The sequence below is a fragment of the Medicago truncatula genome, chromosome 5 (assembly GCF_003473485.1).
Source record: "Medicago truncatula cultivar Jemalong A17 chromosome 5, MtrunA17r5.0-ANR, whole genome shotgun sequence".
Classification (NCBI taxonomy): domain Eukaryota; kingdom Viridiplantae; phylum Streptophyta; class Magnoliopsida; order Fabales; family Fabaceae; genus Medicago; species Medicago truncatula.
The window spans coordinates 40,922,379-40,943,814 of record NC_053046.1 but is presented as its reverse complement, the minus strand read 5'-3'; the positions used below and the strand labels follow the sequence as shown (position 1 = coordinate 40,943,814).

The 21,436-nt window shown below is 32.0% G+C and overlaps 4 protein-coding genes across 5 annotated transcripts; 1 reads left to right on the top strand and 3 right to left on the bottom strand.

Moving 5' to 3' along the window:
• Nucleotides 1-1,931: 1,931 nt before the first annotated feature.
• Nucleotides 1,932-3,749, bottom strand: LOC11442260 (GDSL esterase/lipase At4g10955). Its single transcript, XM_039834766.1, has one exon. It carries the CDS (start codon nt 3,747-3,749, stop codon nt 2,250-2,252), a length of 1,500 nt encoding a protein of 499 aa, XP_039690700.1. The 3' UTR covers nt 1,932-2,249.
• Nucleotides 3,750-7,654: 3,905 nt separating this feature from the next.
• Nucleotides 7,655-12,055, bottom strand: LOC11442259 (uncharacterized). 2 transcript variants are annotated; one of them, XM_039834387.1, is made up of 7 exons: nt 11,970-12,055; nt 11,071-11,575; nt 10,222-10,710; nt 9,839-9,988; nt 9,474-9,569; nt 8,749-9,182; nt 7,655-8,388 (listed from the first exon to the last, which is right to left on the bottom strand). In XM_039834387.1, exons 2-7 carry the CDS (start codon nt 11,135-11,137, stop codon nt 7,804-7,806), a joined length of 1,821 nt encoding a protein of 606 aa, XP_039690321.1. In that variant the 5' UTR covers nt 11,138-11,575; nt 11,970-12,055; the 3' UTR covers nt 7,655-7,803. The 2 variants fall into 2 exon arrangements, with proteins under 2 accessions (XP_039690321.1, XP_024639930.1); XM_024784162.2 differs by lacking the exon at nt 11,970-12,055 and having other exon boundaries at nt 10,222-10,706; nt 11,071-11,482.
• Nucleotides 12,056-12,727: 672 nt separating this feature from the next.
• On the bottom strand, nt 12,728-15,259 carry LOC11431499 (GDSL esterase/lipase At4g10955). Its single transcript, XM_003617358.4, has 2 exons — nt 14,979-15,259; nt 12,728-13,887 (listed from the first exon to the last, which is right to left on the bottom strand). Exons 1-2 carry the CDS (start codon nt 15,089-15,091, stop codon nt 12,855-12,857), a joined length of 1,146 nt encoding a protein of 381 aa, XP_003617406.1. The 5' UTR covers nt 15,092-15,259; the 3' UTR covers nt 12,728-12,854.
• A 4,165-nt stretch (nt 15,260-19,424) lies between these two features.
• Nucleotides 19,425-20,983, top strand: LOC11428814 (uncharacterized). Its single transcript, XM_003617357.4, has 3 exons — nt 19,425-19,671; nt 20,095-20,166; nt 20,617-20,983. The coding sequence occupies exons 1-3, from the start codon at nt 19,503-19,505 to the stop codon at nt 20,910-20,912; spliced, it is 537 nt and encodes a 178-aa protein (XP_003617405.2). The 5' UTR covers nt 19,425-19,502; the 3' UTR covers nt 20,913-20,983.
• The last annotated feature ends 453 nt before the right edge of the window (nt 20,984-21,436 follow it).

Sequence of the window (21,436 nt, the reverse complement as noted above, 5' to 3'; positions counted from 1 at the left end):
TGTCAGGTAGACCAGTGGCTAGAATTCACCTTATTATAAGGTGAATAAATGGGATGTTCGGGGTTCAAACTCCAACCCCTGCATATAATAATACATTGTCCTACCAACCAAATTAAACTCACGGGACCAAAATTTATTAAAAGTTAATAATATTTTAAAAATACTCTGTTTAGAGTTTAGTGTGTACTATAGAGCAAAATGTTAGGTCCACAAAGATGGATGAACCATGTGAATACTTTAGATTAAATCACAACCTTAGATGTTATTATTCCACTAGTCTTGCTCTTAAATGTTATCATTTTGACCGGTCAAACTCAAACAACTTTATTCCAACTACTACAATATCCAAAAAAGAATATACCCATCCTTTCCATTCATAAAACAATCTTCCCTGATCATCCAAAAAGAAACTTGTCACCTATTATCTGAGTAAAATTGTTTTTCTTTAAAGACAATCAAACCACAACACTTTCTCTAAAGTGAATAAACTACCTAATTGGATTTAAATCCTTTAAAGTGAATAAAACGTAAAGCTTGTAAAAATTATTTTTAGTTTTTAACAAACTCATGGTTTGTTATTGTATACCTATTTCCCTTTGATTTCTTAAATAACGGTTGATATAATTTATTTTACCTTCTAAAAATGAATTACTCACATTAAAGAAGTAGATCCCTATCCAATCACACATTTTTCTTATTTATTTCAAAAGTAAAAATTTCTCATTGTTTGGTTTATGAGAACAAGATAGATGATAGAAAGTAGAGGAAAATAAAATGCAGAAAATATGAGATGATTATTTAATATTTTTTTATGTGTGTGAAAATGTAAAAAAATAAGTAAAAGAAAGAAGCATATTTTTAAATAATGAAAAATGTTGTTACAAATTATAGATAAATTTAAATGGGATTTAATAAAAATATATTTTATAAATAAAATAAATATCTTATTGATAAAAAAGATAAAGAAAAAAAATTGATGCTAAAGTTAAAAAAGGTAGCATCCTATATGATACTACCTCCGTCCCTAATTATAGGGCCCTTTTAAAAAAATAACGGGAATTAAGATAGTGGATGTTTGTATTAAATATGTTTGTAATTACAATTGTTTTTACAAATTTATCCTTCAAGAGAGAAAGTTGGTTTATATTTTCAACATGTTATTTATTGCTGATTGAAGAAAAAGATGAATAATAAATAAGGGCATGTATGTAAAGAAATAATTAATGTAGTTGGAAATAAAGGTCTTGTAAAAAGGGACAAATTTTTTTTTCAAAAAGGTCTGATAATTAGGGACGGAAATAGTATAATTTAGGGCATTATCAACATTTTGGTCGTTTTTTTTGTTAACATAAGGAAAAAAAGAGTAGTAAAAGAAGCGAACAAAGACAACTTTATTCTTAAATTTCGATGAAATGTTTTCTACTATGACTCCACAACTTTTATTCCTTGCTTCCCTAGCTAGTCAACTAGAATCTAATAATAGACCTTAAAAAATGTGTCACGCTGCCTACGCGTCATGTGATGAAATTTAGGATCATTTAAGTATCTAATAATATTTTAAAGAAATATTTCAATCATTATTTGATTTTTTTATATGCATCTTATAACTTATAAGAACACAACCCATGTTTTAGTTCTTAACAATACTATCAAATACCTTTTAAAAAAACTATCAAATGGAGAAAGTGGTATTTTAGTTCTTATCAAATACAATCAATATTTCATTCTTATGCATTACCTACAAATATTCGGTGGCAATAACAGATAGATGGACACTTCATAATGCTATTGGAGTTTCTACTTCTAGAGTTTTAACCTATGAAGCATGGACACTCCTCGGATAAGGCGTGTTCCGGACACGATACAATACCGACACATATAATTACACTGAATTATGTGATTTTCTAAAAAATTTAGCTGTGTCCGTGTCGTGTCCGTATCCGTGTTTCATAGGTTTTAACAGCTTAAAAGCAAAAGCAGACTGCAACTGCATTATTATGATTGAAGCTAGCAAACTATGTAGTAAATCCATTGTTAACTTGAGGCTTTTTTTGTGTCATTGCAAAGGACCCTTGTCCTCCTTGTCAACCATTTTCTCTCCTATGCCACCACTTCTCTTGTTAGCATACAAATAGGGAACAAATTTTCCCACCCCAAAAGTAGCATCCTTAAGTATTGAAGTCTGCTCTGAATCATTGCTGTCTTGAGTTTCACTACTTCGAAACAAATTTTTCCTTTTCTCCACTATTTCAACGACGTATGACTGATGAAACAAAAGGTAGATTAAACATAGGAGAAGCCTTTCTGACCAAAGCAAAACCAACATCCCTGAAGCCTGATAGTGAAGGCATCCAACTCTTCAACGGTACACTTGATATCTTGTTGTTATTGTCATTTTTCATTTGAGTTTCACTACTTGAAAGAAGTATGGATTTAATACTATTCCATTTCCATACAAATTCTTCTTTTTGTCCAATATTATTGAGACAATTGGGATGTGAAATAAAAGGATTTAATCTTTTTATTACTTCCCAAGGTGTAACGATGTATAACGATCTAACTTGCCTTCTTATGTGTAGTTTGCTATCACGGAGAGCTTGGTGAAGTTTTGTGTCACTTGGCCACCATTGTTTGCCATGAGTTGCAGAAATTTTACCCTCTTCAGGATCCATATTCTCCTTTCTAGCTATCTTCACTTCTCCACCATTGCTGATTTGAGCTTTACCACTTATACGAGGCACACATTTAAGTATACTCCAAAGATAATCTGTCGCATCTCTAATATTTACGCGACTCGTGGCTAATGAAATATACCGTAGATAATAGAAAAGTATGACCTGAGAAGGTGTACTACTATTCAAAGATTTTAGTTGCGCGCTTACGAGTTTGCTATTGCGGATATCATGCCTAAGCTCTATGTTTCCGTCACTTGACCACCATTGTTTCATGCTATGAGCCTCGAGAAATTTCTGGTTTTCCTTTGAGACAACAAACAACTTGGCTTCATTTTGCTGATTTGTAGGATCCATACTCTCAACTTCGCCCATATTTTCTCTTGTTCCATTGGAATGGACATAAAAGTAACGAATCCAATCATTGCTGTTAACATAAAGATGCAGAATCCATTTTCTTTTTCCAAAACCAGCATCCATCAAGCATGATAATCGAGGTATCATTCTCTTCAATCGCATAACACAAGTCTCGTCCACATCGTTACTGACATGAGCTTCACTACTTGAAGGAAGCACAGTTTTAATTCTATTCCAAACATATTCCGCCTTTTCTCCAATGTTTCCCCGACTCAGAGCAAGTGAAACAGAAGGTGGATTAAATAAATGCGTTTCCACATTAATCCTTTCCTTTGCCAATTCTTTTCCCACCTGAAGACCAAATTCAGCACCTAAAGAATGCCCTGCAATGCATACATTTCTGCTTCCATATGTATCATAAACCGATTTTACTGCATCCATAGCTACTTTAAACCTCACAGAATCCTTCAAGCTTTCCCAAGCAACAAAGCGGAAATCGTCTTCAAAATCTCTTCGCATAGTAGGAAATCTGACCAGCGTTCCTCTGAGTGCTAAAACAGCTCTTGGGGCTCCAACTGGTTTGAATGGTTTGAATTCAGACAATGCTGCAGACCGATCCCATTCAAATATTGCACCGAAAATGGACCCATCTCTTTCATCAATCAATATTTGTGTCGGTTTGACATGGACTTTATAACGATAGTCTCTGATTGACAGCATAAAGGAACCGAGTAATTAGACACAAGGAATCTACGACTCGATTTAGCTTCTAGCTAAGAGAAGTTTCTGAATTAAAACCTATGAAGCACGCACAAAGACACTAGACCTGACACTAACATGTGGACATGGGACGTAATTTGCGAAAATGAAAAAAATTGAATGTAAGCTCAGTTTCGAACAATCCTTATGAACTAATCCTTCATTATAATAGATGGATTAATTTGTCCCCAATTTGAAATTGTAGGGAGACATTTGGTATTATTTTTTGTCCGAATTAAATTGGGTCATGCGAAAATTGTCAGAACCAAATTAAGTCTTCACTCTTATACAAACGAGCAATGATAGGTTGACCACCCAATGTGGCATACACCCCTTGTACCTCCACACACAAAAGTGACACGTGGCGAGTGCCCCCCCCCCACACACACACTACCCAACTTTGTCTCTCACTCTCTCTTCTCCTAGTGTCACATGGGGGTGTACAAGGATGGTAAAAAAAGGGTGTCAACTTATAATTAATCTATACAAATTTGTTACAACCCATAATGGCAACATCCTAAAAAATTTCAACAAGAAATCATATGCATGTAATGCAACTAGCATTAGTGTGTCTCTAATACCACAGTAATAACACTAACAAATTCTTCACTTCTAAGATCATTTATCATCATCAAATCAAAAAGTGAAAGAGTAACAGTAAAAATCTGAAAATAAAATGGATACTGACTAGGTACAATCGATGAAGTTCCTCCAATTTTATTCCATCTAAGGGAGGAACAACAACATGTTTTGCCATCAATGTAACCAATTTCCTATGCAACAAACTCAAACGATAATAATAATGTTTCTTTATTTGTTGAAATAACATTGAGATTATATGGTTCAATGTCAACTATCGCTGTTGTGTCATTCGATCGGAGATAAGTGTATCGGATTAGAGTCCGGTAAATGTTTTCTGGTTCGACCCCAGATTCTTCGCTTTTTCACATGAGTGTGAATCTAGCTATTAAGATAAAAAAAAAACTGGTATCGGATTAGATTAGTTTAGGTTAAAAGACTGTTTTGCTAGAAAGATTTTAAAAGACTTGATAGGATTGCGTTGATTCTATTATATTTTAAAAGATATTTTTTAAAAGACTTTTTACAATTAAGATTTATGATACAGATTTTAATTAATTTCAATGGACTTTATGGATTTTTAGGATTTCAAATGATTCAATGAATATTTTTACCAATGAAGTGATTATCGCTTTTCCGTTAAAAAAATGATTATTGCGTAAAAAATTTTATAACAAAGTGATTAGTTTTGACATTGAGTCGAGGAATGATAATTCGATCTACATTTTATTAGCGACTCATTAACATCACGCATCCCCAACCCCCTATTTATAATAGAGCTGTCAAAACGGGCGGCCGGGTCCTAACGGGCTTCGGACTTTATCGGGCCGGCTCAAAAAGCCCGGTTGAAGAATGAGCTTGAAATATACTACCCGAGCCCGGCCCTACACAGGTCGCGGGCTTAACGGGCCGATCCGTATTAAAAATTATATATTTTTTTTTAAAAAAAGTACTATAAAATACTCCTATAATTTTTTTTTTTATAAATAATATTTTAAATATGTTTAAATAATGCATAGAACAAAAATAAATTGTAAACATTTTTGTACAAACGTTGTAAACTAAAATGGCGAGGAAAACAATTTTAAATAAATTAGATACGTTATGGTTATAGATCTTTATATATTCGATCTTTAAAATTATAAATAACGAAACGAGTAAATATAATTTTATATTACATGTATATTTGTGGTAATTCATTGAATTTTCACTTTTATTTATTACTTTGATAATTAACTAAGTAGGAATTATTTGAAAAATATATATAATTTATAGGATTTTTTTTTGTTATGCAGGCTAGCAGACTACCCTCGGCCCGTTAGGGCTAGCCCTAACGGGTAGAGGGCCTTTTAGGACCGGGCTAAAAAGCCCTATTAAAATTCAGGCTCAAGGCCCAAGCCCAATAATTAATCGGGCTAAACGGGTCAGCCCGTACGGCCCGGCCCGTTTTGACAGCTCTAATTTATAGCATCCACTAGGAGGAGCAACAACTTACGATTATCTATGGACCAAGCGACATAACTATCTTTGTCTTTACCCTTTTCTCCGTTATTTTCTTGTTTGTTATTTTTTTGTTGTGAATCTCGCATTTGATCACTAATATATATAAGGAACAAACTAATTTGTTTCTTTTTTGACAAAAGAAGGAACCAACTATTTTTCACAAGAACAATTGTTGTTTCCTAATTGTCAAAAGTATAGTGAATATATAAAAAAAATAGAAAATTAAACAAGTTTGTTAAACTAATAAGAGGCTATAAAAAAGCAATGAATTTCTGTAAAAATGAAACAAATTGGAAAATGAAAAAGAGGCTAAAAAAATAAGAAATTGAAATTAAAAAAAAAACGGCGTAGAGAAAACTTAGACAAAAAAAACAACATATCATAAAAAGTTAAATCAGTACAAAAAAACAAGAAATTGGAAGGAAAAAACATAGCATAAAAAAAGACAAGAAATCATACCAAAAGAGAAAACAAAATCGGTACAAAAAACTAGAAATTATAACAAATATATATAGACTTTTGATGAATTTAACAAAGAGAAAAGAAGAAGAAGAAATCTGGAATGGAACAGATGACGACAAAGAAGGTTTTGGAAGAGAATGGCAAAATCTCAAGGGGGGTTTGTGTGAGATTGTTGGATGGGAGTAGTATTTATACTTTTGACTGAAAAGTCTATAGACTTTTGAATATCAAAAGACAATTTACAAGTCATGAGAAATCTCAGTTGAATACCAATGGAATTGGTTGCCCTGAAATAAAAGTCATGATTGTCTTGATTGAATATCACAAGATTTTTTTATATTTTATAAAAGTCTTGATTGAATACCACCAAACTTTTTTATTTAAAAAAAGTCTTCTAAAATCCGTTGAAATCACAATCCAATACACCCCCTAAACTCTCATTCTCTTAATTATTTTATGGGTGAGCCAAATGTAGAGTATTACATTGAAACTTGTGCTGTCAACTCTTCAAAAGCATAAAAAGTATTACTTTCATTTTAAAACTTCATTTTCTTAGTTTCCTTAACGGGGCACTAGTTAACATGACCCTTATTTATTTCTCTCTAGTAAACATAACAAATAGTATTTTTTTTTAAAATAATTTTTTAGAGGAGATTCTTTTAAAAGAATTAATAATCTAAGAATTTTTTTTGTTAACCCTATTTTCAGGAGAAAGAAGGTCTAGCAAGGTAGGATTCGGCCGAAAGGTACCTAAAGTTTGATGATGAGTTGTTCCATTATGAAATCGAATTTAAATTCTTATAAACAATTGATTATTTAGTGAAACTCATTAACCACTTGAATCTAACCGCTCGATTAATAATCTAAGATTTTGTACTTTGAATTTTTATGTATTGTATCACACGAATATAAAGAGTGAATGGACAAATTGATCATCCAAGTTTTATTGATCCGTGAAAATAGTCCTTATATTTTTATTTAAATTGACAAATACATCAATCAAATTATGAAATGTACGCTCGAAATAGTTCATATGTTAACTTTTATTGTTAAAACATGATCCCTAAAAGAAAAAGCATTTGTTATAACATGATATATTCAACCCTTATACGTCATTCTGGCCTTAATGTCACACCACACAAACTTGTCTATAAAATTTAGATATTTTAAAGACTAATTTGTCGGAAATTAGTCTTTGTACAATATTTTCTTTTTTTTGAAAGATAGTCTTTATACTTGTAATTACTAATATTTTTGTTCTAAAAGATGATCTAAATTTCACAACAAATTAATTCTTAATGAGAGCTTACTTGAACGTAGGGTGAGTGTGCAATGTGACAAGTTTACTTGACATGTCACATGGAATATGAATACAGGTTTAGGTATGCTGTCATAGAGTGAAGATTGTACATGAAATAAGTTTAATATTCTAAAACTCTTCCTTTGTTTATATGCATCTATTATTTACATGTCAAAATTGAGATTCATATGTTGATATGACCATTTCTATGAACAAAGGAAGTTGAAGCTTTGCAAATAGAGCAATTGGAACACAAGCCAAAAGAGCAATAGGAATTGGAGCCCATGTAAGTCTCTCCTTTAGCAACATAGACAAAGCTGCACCAAATGCTACCATTGTAGTCACAACAGCAAAGAACAAAGAAGCCATACCTAATATTAATCTCTCAGGCAATGCCATCATAAAATCTTCTTCGGTGTATCGTGCATTTAGGATTGCTAGAAACATTAGAAGAGAAGCCATTGAGGAAAATAAGGCTAGTGCATCTGACACAACAAATACCATGAATGTGTTGTCTGACAAGAATATTGGTATTCCTTTGTCCTGGTTGTTACCTCCAGGTACAGTTATTGCGGCTGCAAAGGCGATTGTCGCAATAAGAGTTGCTACTAACATACAAGAGTTTGATGTATCCTTCATCCAATTTTTCCCTTCTTCAAGCAATGCTTTATGTTCTTCCTTGAACACTTGCCATGCTGTTTTACCTTCTTGGTTTTTAACTTCTTTATGGAGAGGGTGATCCAATTTCTCTACTTCCTGTTGGTGATATAGTTATGTTATCAATAACTTATTTAAAGTTTCAAACAGATCCTATGTCTTTTTTCGTGTCGAGTTGGTCATTTTTTCACGTCGTTGTCAATGGGGGTTCTAATTGTGGTCCTAAGTGGTGAAATATTCTTTATAGTATATGTACAAATGTGTAACATAAGTGGACTAGGAATAAAAATTTGTTCAACAGTGTAATCATTTTTAAAATGAAAGGACTAATTTGAACGAGAATTTATAAATGACCTGTTTGAAACTCTAAATTAAGTTGAAGTACATGGTATACTTTTCTTCCTTTCTGGAATTTAACGTAAAAATTACTAAGTAGTTAAGAGATTAAGTTAAACAAACCTTAAACCACTGTAACTCTCTTTGCATTTGAAATGCTGAACCTGAAATTGACTCTACTTGAGAAGCCAACCTTGCGGCCAGATGTGATGTAGTGTTCTGTGATTCATCTAATGCCAGGACTAAAAGCTTGAAAATTATTGGCATCTTGCATAGAAGACTAAAAACTTTTTGTTGCCTATTCTTTATGGCAATTTGAGCAACATACCCTTCATTTGGCATGTGAGTCCAAATCAAATCAGGAAAAAACCTAAAACAGATCCTTAAAATTTCAACAATGCCAGATGATGTTGCACTGAAAATAATGTCTGCACTCACAAAAGATTGCCAGAATTGACAGTCATTCAGGTTTGAAGCTTGTGAGGAAACAAACTCTACCAATCTCACAGCATTTACATGTCTCAACTTTGTATCTCTAACTAGCTTTATGCTAGGAACTGCAAAAGAATTTGTCTATTTTATCAATTTAAATAAACTACGAAACATAAGTTAAGATTAAGAGAATGAATTATGTAGCACCTACCCTTAAGATTGAAGGTGTGTCTGGTGTGAGACACCAACACCGCACTGACACGCGTGGTTACATTCAATTACTTCATTATTTCAAATTATCATTAGTGTCTACATATCAGTGTCGTATCTAATGTATGTGTTTGTGTCAGAATTTCATAGAGAATGATACATTTAGAGAATCTCTGGGAATGAACTTCCTTACAAGGATAACATACCAAGAGTTTGAAGGGCATCCCATATTGTATTTCCAAAATAAGACTGGTGATGGCTTGACTGATTGGGTGGCAAATGCTCGAGTTCTACAGGAACGCCTGTTATAGTTTAAGAATGTTATTTTGCGATAAGGAAACAGAACTACATAGCACCAATACTTCAGATTGAAGGCATGTTTAGCATCTTATACCGATATGACAACGATACACGTGATTACATTAAATCTCCTCAATATTATAAATAGATAACCGGTGCATATGTGTCACTTTCGGTCTCATATCCAGGGTCAATATTAGTGTTTCGTAGCATAAAAGTCTTACCATCAAACATTGTACTAGAAAAGTACACCTAAAGAAAATGTACTTACAGTGGTAAATGCATCTTTTCCAAAATCCAAGCTTGTGTCCACTTTGAAAGTGTGATGGCAATTTTGACAGAACATTAAGTATAATGCTTCCATTTGAATCAGAAATTGTTGCCAAGTTAGGGTAGCGCTGAAGAAGATACATGGTGATATCTGTGTATGGAACATTAAATGTTTGAAACTTTGGATACTTCGGTACTTGTGAAAACAGGTTATAACTTATATGAAAATAGTTTGACTTTATTTTATCTTTTGTTAAATCAAATTATCAATAACTTAAACATAAACACTTATAGTGGACTTATGTTATGAGCACTTAATTAAGTTGTTTATCCAAACAGCTTCAATGTTGTCGACAATAGTTTAAAGATCATAGGTTTAATTACCATGAAATCCGGCGGCAGTAAGCAAAGCAACAAGTTGACTAGCTGAGGGACCAGAGAATGGACAGCCAGGTCTCTCATCAGTAGTACTCAAAACAAGATACCAAACCATGTCCTTACATCTTGTAGAGGTAATACTATAGATGAGTGGTGTGAATCCTTTAAAATCAGTTACTTGTGTAAGAGAAGGATATTTTGCCGCCAACGTCTTAGCAGAATCTACACTTTCGCCCATAGCAACATAGTGAAGGCAAGTACAACCCATCAAATCCAATTCCGATAGCATATTTGCAGGCATATATTGCACCAATTTCTCAACAAGTTTCCATTGAGCTCCTACCGCTGCAACATGAAGTGCAGTCCTACCAAGTATTGTAATCTTCGCTGTCAATGTGCTTGGATCGTTATCAAGGAAAGCCTTTGTGGATTCCCAATCGCCATTTAGTATTGCTAAGTGCAGGGGTTGGTAGTAACTGTGGTTAAATCCCCTAGCTTATGGCAAAAATATAGTGACAACATGAGTTTATATGGAAGGAAGAAAATGTAATGGCCAATAGACTACAAATTTTTTAAGCATAATACCACTTCATAAAAATGCCTCATTTGTTTTTAATGTGATCGCAAACTATAGAAGCGTTTGTATGAATCAAGTATCCGTACAAAGTACATTTGAATACATGAGTACGTTTGTATGATCATTTTTTGTGTACATCCTTCTGCCTACTAAGTACCAATACAATCCAAAACATTATTTATTTCTACTAATCCATAGTTGGTTTCTGAAACCAATTGAATCTATATTAAGAAACTAGGAAATAAGGATCATAGTCTAACATATTCTGAAACACATACCGAACTCAGTGACAGAAGCCTGGACATGATCAAAAGACATCAATGGACTTGATTCTGCAGATGCCATTTCTATTGAAAAACTTTGTTTGGTTATAGAAGCTGAAAACTGATTCAGATGGATAATCAAAAGCTGCAGAAGTTAAGGTTACCATGCACAATCACACTCATTTGTCTCTTTCCAATATAAGAGTTGGAATTGGAATATATTTATGCTTTCCTTGCAGACAACGCAAAGTTAAACTTGAAACTACTATAGCAAGTTTGCAAATCCTAACCTGTACAGGAAAAAACAACAGAAGAATATCAAGTTGAAAATCAAATCCTATCTTGTTATAAATTAAAGATTAATGCACAGGTTAAAGAGACTTATTCCTTTTTTTCACTTTTTTAAAGACTTGAAAAGCAAAATGAATTCTGTGGGGCTCTTGATTCTCACTGTCACATTCCACTTCAGCATGGACTTTTTGTTCCCATTCAGTGCTGTGGATGTGGACAGTATACTTTCCTAGAAAGAAGTAAAAGCAATCTATGTCATGTTTTTTATACTTTATTTTCTTCCACATGAAGCTTTAGATTTAGCTTTTGTTTTATTTATTTCACACTAGGAACACCTTTATCTTCAAATTAATTACTAGACTTGTTATTTTTAATAGCACTAGCATGCAACTTTATGTTTTATTCATTAAAATATAAGTTGTTGATTCCAAATGAAACTTGTTTTTCCTTTTTCATTTTTAGAAATCCAAAATTGCAAGTGTTATTAGTCACTAGCCATTTTTCTTTTTAAGAAATTAAAATTCTAATTGCATCATGTCATTATGAAGTTATTGTACTTTCTACTAAGGGATTAAATAGGAGAGGCAGTGATATTGTATGTTCAAAGTAATCTTTCTTCATACCTTGAATCCGAATTTGAACTCGCATCCACTCCACACATTCAAACACAAATATGTATATATATGAAGATAAGGTGCGAAAACTAAGGCAAAGAGAAGAAGGATAATCATCTATTCTTTCTTCCATTCCCTGGCAAATAATGAACAACATGGACGTAAAAGGAAAGCGCTTAAAGCACCTGCTGCTTTTCTTCCTGAAGTGCTTTTATGCTACTGCCAGAACAGCAGCAATATGTACATGATCATGTTGACAACAACACGGAGCCGGAGGAGATCTTAAAAGAAGAAGCAAGGCAGCTTTCAAGACAGCCATAAATGAAAATCCTCTTGGCAAAATTGCAGATGCTTTTAAAGAGCTCACATGCGTTACCATCTCCGAAAATGTGATTATTTTAATCTCAACAAGCATAGTGAGCTTTATTTTGCGTAATACACATATTGATTAGATGTAAAATGTGTCTTCATCAAACCTTAACTTTTTAGAAATAGTTCATGACGACTAGGCATATGAAAAACTTTTTAGAATATAGTTCATGACACTTGTTGACCTTGTTGCGAGCTCATCGTATTTGTCATATTTATTTTGATTAACAGGTTAATGACATAGAAGAGGCATCAAAGTTCTTCCTAGACATTACAATCTCTGGTTGATCATGACGTGCAAACTAATTCTGTGAGAAAACAAAGGAGTCATTCCAGAAATCTTTTGAAAATAAAATGTGGACTTGAATTTCTCAAGGTGTTATTTGAACAAGTTGAACTCACACAGTATGTACCTCTTATTCATTGGCTTCTGTAAGATAATAAGGTTTGAATATAAACCAAGTACAGGCTGTATTATTAAGTTTGAAAAATGAGAGTTGCAATGTATCCAGTGCAATGCATTTATTACAATGCCTTAACAATTGTTACAATTCGGGAAGGAGTAGAAGTGTATAAAGATGAAAGTTGTCTACTTATGAGTTTGCTGTTATGAATAACCTGTTGAAGCTCTGCATCGCTTGACCACCATTGTTCCAATCCATGAGCCTCAAGAAATTTTTGTTTTTCCTTAGACACAACAAACAATTTTGCTGCAATTTGTCCACCTACATTCTCCTTATCAACCACTTTCTCCGCTGTTCCATTAGTGTCATTGTAATAGCAACATATATAGTCACTATTGTTAACATACAAATGAGGAATCCATTTTGTTATACCAACAACACTAGCATCCTTCAAACCGGAACCGGAACGGGGTAACCGAGACATCCAACTTTTCGATGCGACAGCCGAGGTCTTATCCACATCGTTGCTAACTTTTGCTTCCTTACCATAAGGAAGCACAGATTTAACTCTACTCCAAACGTATTCAGCCTTTTCTCCTATATTTTTTAGACTCATCGCCAGTGAAACGGAAGGTGGATTGAATAAATGTGCCTCCACATAGATTCCTTGTTTCGCTAGTTCTTTTCCTACTTGAAGAGCAAAACCAGCCCCTAAGGAATGGCCTGCAATGCATACATTGCTACTTCCATAGGTTTCACAAATTGATTTTAGAGTCTCCAAAGTCACCTTAAACCTGACAGACCCTTTCAAGCTTTCCCAAGCAACGAAACGGAGGTCATCTTCAATGTCTCTTCGCATTGTAGGACTTCTGAGTAATGTTCCTCGGAGTACTAAAACAGCTCTAGGGGCACCACTTGGTCTAATTAGTACTAAGTCAGCCAGTGCTGCGGACTGATCCCATTCAAGTATTGCGCCAAAAATGGATTTATCTCGTTCGTCAATTAATGTTTTCGTGAGCTTGTATTTGAAGGGAATCCACCAATTCGGGGCTAGGGCATTGTCCGGTGCTCTTTTCTCGTGTCTATCAAGTTCAAGCAAGTACACTGCCTGTATAAAGCAGGCAATGACTGTTCGCTTGTACTTTGGATCCTTCCTGTATTAACAAAATGAATAACTATCAGAACACATATATGCAATTAAAGAATGTGAATGTCACTAAAACTTGAGTGTCTTTCCATCAAATTTGACAAATGAATGCTAAAGAGGTTTTGCAAAGTTAATGTGAAATTGCTGAAGTCACAAATTCATGCATTTACTATGGTCAATTTATAAAAATTATTGAACAAAGATTATATGCTCATGTTTTAGATTCAAAAAAAGAAATTGCAATGTGAGTGTCTGATCCAATGGTTCCGATTTACAGGACACATGAAATGCTTGATTTTATTATGAGAGAGAATTCAGGTCAGATTAATACTTAATACACCTACAACAAAATTTGTACAGTTAAATATCCATGGGCCGGTAAATCAAGCTATTGAAGTTATTTAAAAAATTCGAATGTTAAATTAAAATCCGTAAGCACTTTTCTTTATCATGACCCTGGTAAAACTCAAGTTGAACAAGTTAAGGAAATGATGAAAATTAGGGTCCTAAAACACCATTCCAAATTATTAAATACTAAGGTAGCTAAGAAACTAGGCATCAGAATGAAGATTATAAACGCAGTCCCTGATTGACAGCACAATTCAATCAATTAGATCTCTCAAATCCAAGTAACTAATCTCCAATTTATTACCAAACATGGAATCCTTTAAATTCAAAAACTTTACATACTCATCTAACAAAAGTTCACAACTTTACACAATATGCTCCAAATCATTGTGCTAACATCTTCAAAATTGATCAAAAAATAAACAAATACTTAACACAAAAATTCACACAAACTACTAATATACCTCTCTTTCAACACCACCATTAACCAATAGTCTAGATAACACATTAAAATATTGAAAAAATTATTAACTTAAATTTTTTTCAATAAAATACTTTGTAACAAATGAGAATTTGGTCCAAAAAAAAATAAACAAACACTTGCAAAAAAAAAAAAATCACACAAACCACTAGTATTTCTCTCTTGCAAAAGTACACCCTATTAACTAGAAAGATTATTCAAAACAAAGATGTTACTAAATTGATGATATATAAGAATTGAAATGGATACATGATGGTACATAGACTTACCAACTAGAGCTTATAAGATCTCTCCAATTAAGGGAAGTGACATTTCTAGGACCAGAGACATGAAAAGCATCAGGATGAGCTTCACGTGGATTTGGAACAACACGGTTTGCCATGATCACATAGCAAAGAACACAATACAACACAGTTGTTCTTGTTGTTTGTTGGTTTCTTAGTTATGTTGTTTTATTTGCATTGTACGTGTGATGTTATGATCCTTTTATGAAGGTAATGACTTTCAAGTGTGAAAGCAAGTTGGAGATGAGATCCTATTCGGTATGTGTATGGTATGGCCCTTTACTTAATCAATGGATGAACCAAAAAAAGTTGAAATTAGCTTTTTCATTTTTGTTCTTTTGATGCTTAAGTAACGGTCAGTGTTCATTCATAATAATCATGCACTTTTTTTTTTGACAATATACGTTAACTTTTTTTATTTATTTAGTTCTTAATGAAATTATTAATTTATTGACCTTTTAAAAAATATTAATTCATGGATATACGAAGGGTCTGTTTGGGAAACCAAAAAAAGAGCTTTTAGCTTTTAGCTTATAGCTTATAAGCTCGTTTGACAAAAAAAGCTCTGTTTTGTAACATTTTTTCACCATGAGCTTATAGCTTATTTCACGAGCTTATAAGCTATTTTTCAGAAGCTATTCCAAGTAGCGTTTGAGCTTATAGCTTATAGCTTCTCACTTTTTCTTCCAATTTTACCCTTATTATTTCATTTAAATTGTATTTTTATCCATTATAATTTTTATAATAAGCTACGTAATAAAGACTACTATCCCTTTATTCCAATTTTTGTATATATATCAGCTGGGCTTTTTTTTTTTTTTGAAAAAATATATACCTTCGTTTTTTTTTTACGGAACAAAATACTATTATTCTATTAGTGTTAGTTTTTTTTTTTTTTTTGAGGTAAGTAAGTGTTATTTTCTTTATTCTCTGCTATTAGTATTACTCTATTAGTGCTACCTTTTTTTTGTTTTTTAGGCAAATGTTATTTTCTTTATAAAGTAGAAACACTTAAATGATAATAAATATAAGATAAAATTTTAGTGAATAAAATTTAATTTAATTTATAATACATAGGATATATTAAATTAATAAATTTAAAGTTTTTTTTTAAAGAAAAATTAGTTTACAAAATTACAATTACTTAAATTAATGATATAATTTTTATTATGAATTAAGAATACCCTTTATGTCATTTTACATTTATCAGCTAGTTGAACCGCTATTTTTACCAAACACTTCAGTTAGCTTATCAGCTAAAAGCTATCAACTAGCTTATCAGTTAAAAGCTATCAGCTAGCTTATCAGTTATCCGCTATTTTTACCAAACAGAACCGAAGTAAAATTATTTTACTAGCTGAAAATATATATACAATTACTGGCATTGTGATTAGATTCATGAATCATGTTATGAGATGTGATTGTTAGTTGGAACACATTTTTTGGTCCAACACCTTCTCTTTTTTTTGTTTAGGTACAATTGCCCCACACTTTTTCACACTCTCTTTAATGCTTAAAATTTATGAGTTCTTTTAATTTATAGGACTCCATATGAAGAGTATATTACAATACTGAAGCGAGAATTTATGTCTAAAATATAATATATAGTCATGTTAACTTGTGTTTTAAGAACATAAGTTAAGAAGTTTAAAATAAAATTTAAACATAAATTTTATCTTAAAAATATATGATTTTAAATTTCTAAAGTATAAAATACACAATTTTCAATAAAATGTTTCTATCTTTTATTTCTTAACTTATATCTTAAGGGCAAGAGTTAGCATTTTCCTATAATATACTAGCATTTTTTTAGAGCTAATCATAAATACGAGTTCACACTTTACCCCCACATTTTGGAAAACTGTTATAAACATTTACTTTGTATTTTTTACCCAAAAAAAAAAAGAAGCAAGAGAATTGTTGTTCCCACATTTGATAAGGCTGTGCCACACTAGTAAAATATGATTTTGCCCCCTCGACAGTTAACTGCCGAGGAATTTGAAATTCGACTGCAGTTAACTGCCGAGGAAAACCTCGGCAGTTAACCACCGAGGAAATTAAAACCCATAATTATCATCATCATCATCATACATGTAATATGAACAGAGAAACGGTTTCTAACAAAGATTTGAAACCCACTATTTTCTACTCTATGAACATCAACATTGAAGGTTTCTAACAAAGTTTTTGGTGAAATGGTTTGTGAAAATGATGGAATTGGAGTGTTTTGAATTGTTGGTGAAAAGGGTATCAGGAGAACAGAGATAACTGTGTGATAGTGATGATTTCATTTGCAATTACAATTGCAATTTTAACCCAGATGAATCCATTGAAACTTTGTGTATATGAATTTTTTTATCAATGATTTCGGATGTAATCTATGTTAACATAACAAGTGTCATTATTTAATTGTTTTTATCTATGGTGCTGATTATTTATACATTGAATACAAATGATGGTGCTTCAAACCTGCTATGATTTATATTTGTCTTTTCTTTCTAACGCTGCATCATGTTACATGTATGATGATGATGACTGGGTTTTAATTTCCTCGGTAGTTAACTGCTGAGGTTTTCCTCGGCAGTTAACTGCAGTCGGTTTTATTTTTCCTCGGCAGTTAACTGCAGAGGGGGTATTTTGGTATTTTACTGGTGTTTCTCAGCCCTATAACATGTGTAAACAGCAATTCTCAAGAAGCAAATATCAAAATTTTCAAACACTGACATCCTCTCATCTTATTTGCATCAAAATCATAGTTTTAAAATCCGGATCGGTGATCGACTTGGTAAGGGTACTGGTTCACTAGTTTAATGGTTGAACTATTGGGTCACTGGTCGAACCACGCAACTAAATAAGATTTAATTGAAATACTCGGTTATATGACTCGGTCTATTATATTTTTTTTTTTCATAAATAAAAGTACATTTTTTACAATATGAATAGAAACTTCTTGATAGGTGCCCTGAATTTAGCTGCATATATTTTTTGCATATATTCTTGATAGTAGTGTTCTTTTTGATAGTATTGTTATTTTTAATGAAAAAATAGTATGATGACATGGTAATCTCAATTCTCAAACCATTTCGTACAGAAATAAGTTGTCATCTCAATCAAAATTGTGATTATTATATATGAAAAAAAAAAAAAAAAAAAAAAAGAACTCATAAGAATAAATAAAGAACTCATAAATTTTAAATAAGTAGAAGCATTAAATTTTAAAAGAGAATCATGGTGCAAATGGCAAAGCGAGCATCATACATGTCCCATCCGATTTTCGATCAAACCGATTCAATCAGTTTTTCTGATCCGATTTTTAAAACTATGATTAAAACAAAACAAAAAATATTTCTCTTATTTGAATATTTCTCAATTCAATTTCCCAACAATCAAAACCAAAACCAATAAATAAAAGGATAGTCATGGAGAAGATCGAAATCACAAGTTTATACTTTGCTAACTTTGTAACAAATGAAATGAATTGATATATCAATGATGAAATTTGGAACAAGTGGAGTGGAAATTGCGGTTGACCAGTTAAGTAAGAAGTGGAATTGAAACTGATTTTCATGTCTATTATGGTCTCTCATAAAAAAAAAAAAAGTTTAATTGCAGTTTTAGTCCCTCTATTTTCATCATTTTGTGAATTTGATCTCCTTATTTTAAAATTCGATAATTTTGATCCCTCTATCAAATATTTTGTCTAAAATATTGTGATATGATATGTTTTAAATGAAGTTTTCAAGGGAATTTCGTTATAATTTCATCGATGTTGATCTTTTTTCATCTTCAGATCATATTTCACGATATTTAAAATTTATGGTTAAATATGTTTTTGGTCCCTATAAATATATCAACTTTTCGTTTTAGTCCCTCTATAATTTTCCTTCAGCTTTTAGTCCCTCAAAAGAATTTCATCTTCACTTTTGATATGTAGAATTCATATTTTTGAATAAAATTTTGCAGATAAATTCATAATATTATAAGAATCTCTCCAAAAAAAATTAGAATTTTTTAACAAAACATGAATTTAATATGATTTTTTATATTTTTGATAGTTAAACATTTGTATTAAATTTATGTTTTATTTAAAAATTCTAATTTTTTTTTTGAAAAGATTTTTACAATATTCTACACATTTCTGCATAATTTTATTAAAAAAAATATTAAAATTAACTATCAAATAGAGATCAAAAGTAGTGATTGAAAATTTTATTGGGACAAATAAAATTATTTGTGTATTAAAATGTGTGTGGGTTGGGTTGGATGCATCGCTAAAAAAATCCAGCATAAAAGCTCAAGTCAATAATTTTGCTAGAATTTTGAGACACATGTCCAAGGTTGGTCCTACATAGAACTAGAATCCTTGATCACCACATAAGTCGGTAATTAACTTAATATTTGTGGTAGTGAGCTACCGCCTTTGTTTAATATAAAACCAAATTGAAAATGCAAAATTCTCATACCAAAAATGCCAATTATCACACTCAGCAACTATACTTTTGAGTTCTCATGAAGCAAAGTTCCATGGCCACCATCACTTCTTCTCTTCATCCAAGCCCTTCCTTTCTCACACGAAAATATAATAACATCAAATTCCACCATGCTTCTTCTTTAACCAAAACATGTGCTCAATCACAAGGGACTGAACCTGGTGTTTCTGAGGATGCATCTTCTATTGGTATGTATGTATGTATATATTCCATATTAAATGTTTGTTCTTTCTCAGATTGTGTCAGTTGTATGTATTTTTATAATATTTTATTTTTATATACACCTGACTCATTTCCAGCCACAAGGAGGAGAAAAAGAATCCATGTCTCATATTGAAAGATAAATTGGTCTTTTTGGTTTTTTTAGCCTTTCAGAATTTGTTTAATATTCAATTCAAGAATTTGTTTAATATTGAAATTTGTCTGTGTAATAATTATTTTAGTCCTTATCTACTAGTATAACAGAGGACTAAACTTAATTGTGGGTTTAGAATAATGTATTTAAACCAAATAATGAAGTATAATGCTAGCAAAACTTGATACAATGTTCTTCTAGTTCATGTCAATAAAGGAGAAATGACTGACTTGTTTTTGATGACTTTTATTGTTAGGATCTTTATCTTCTTCTCGTGCACAACTCGATCTTTTGGAGCAATTTACATCTACAAGCTCATCAGTCATTGGTATGCAAGTTGACTTCTTCTCTTTAAATCAGAATCAATGAAAATGTTTAGCAGAGAAAAACAAATTGTTCAATGGTTTTGCAAAGTGATTATGTTGCTATCATATCATTGAAAATTTAAGTGATATAAGAAATGTGGAATGATAATATATACCAGAGAAGGAATCCTGGTTTCAAAACTTTACATTACCTTCACATGAAACTGGCATATGTTATAGCCCAAAATTAATGCCATGCCTATGAAGAGATAGACACGTTCATATCAAATAGTTAATTTCCTATTTCTTCATCTCTATGTTCATGTGTCACTACTGATATGATATCGCACAGACTGATATGCATGTATGTCTCAAAGATTTATCTGAATGTCTCCGTAACCTATTTCTTAGATTTGGTTTAACTTCTTTCTTTGATTTTGGATAACAACTATGGGAGCATTTCTGGTTTCTAGGTTATGAAAGTGATGGCAGCTCTCAGAGACTTACAATTCGGGAACAGCTTGCACAGTTGGTTGGAGAAAGGGATGATGATTTCAGTCTTCCCTTAGGTAAAAACTTGAAGAAAGTGAGTGCAAAGTTCTTAACAACATCACAAAGGAGAAATATCAAGAGACAGAGTTATCTAAATGAAGTGTCTCAAAGGAATGATTCAACTTTTTTTGCAACTATAGGAGCATTTGTGCTTCTTCCACCTCTTATAATTCTAGGAATAGCTATATTAACTGGTTATGTACAGCTTTTACCTTGAGTCATAATATATTTACTGATACTTGATAAAAAAATTTACATATGACTTTATTAGCCCCATTTTACTGTTAAGGTCTGTCTATTATCTTTTTTGCATTTAGTTTAGTCAACAAGTGATCAAATTCCTCTAAGGAAGCACTTTCTCTTCCATCACCACATAACTCACTCTTCAACGGTTATATCATTTGAGCTTCCCTTTAAGTGAGTAAGTGAATATATTTATCATTTAATGAGTTGATACAACAAAATAGCTATTGGAGTGAGGATGACTGTGTTCTCTTATTTGCTTGCTACCTTATATATTAAAGGCTACCTTTTCTCACAGTTATTATGGAATTGATCAACTACTGTCAAATTAAACTGTGCATATCTACTCACCATAGGGTAAACTATCTGAATCTGCAACATCCAAATACTTGGAGAAATAGTCCACACACATTGTTCCCATTTAGGAAAATCAGTGCACGACTGATCAGAGTGAAAAAAAATAACATCAAAAGGGATCACTGCAGATAAATACACATA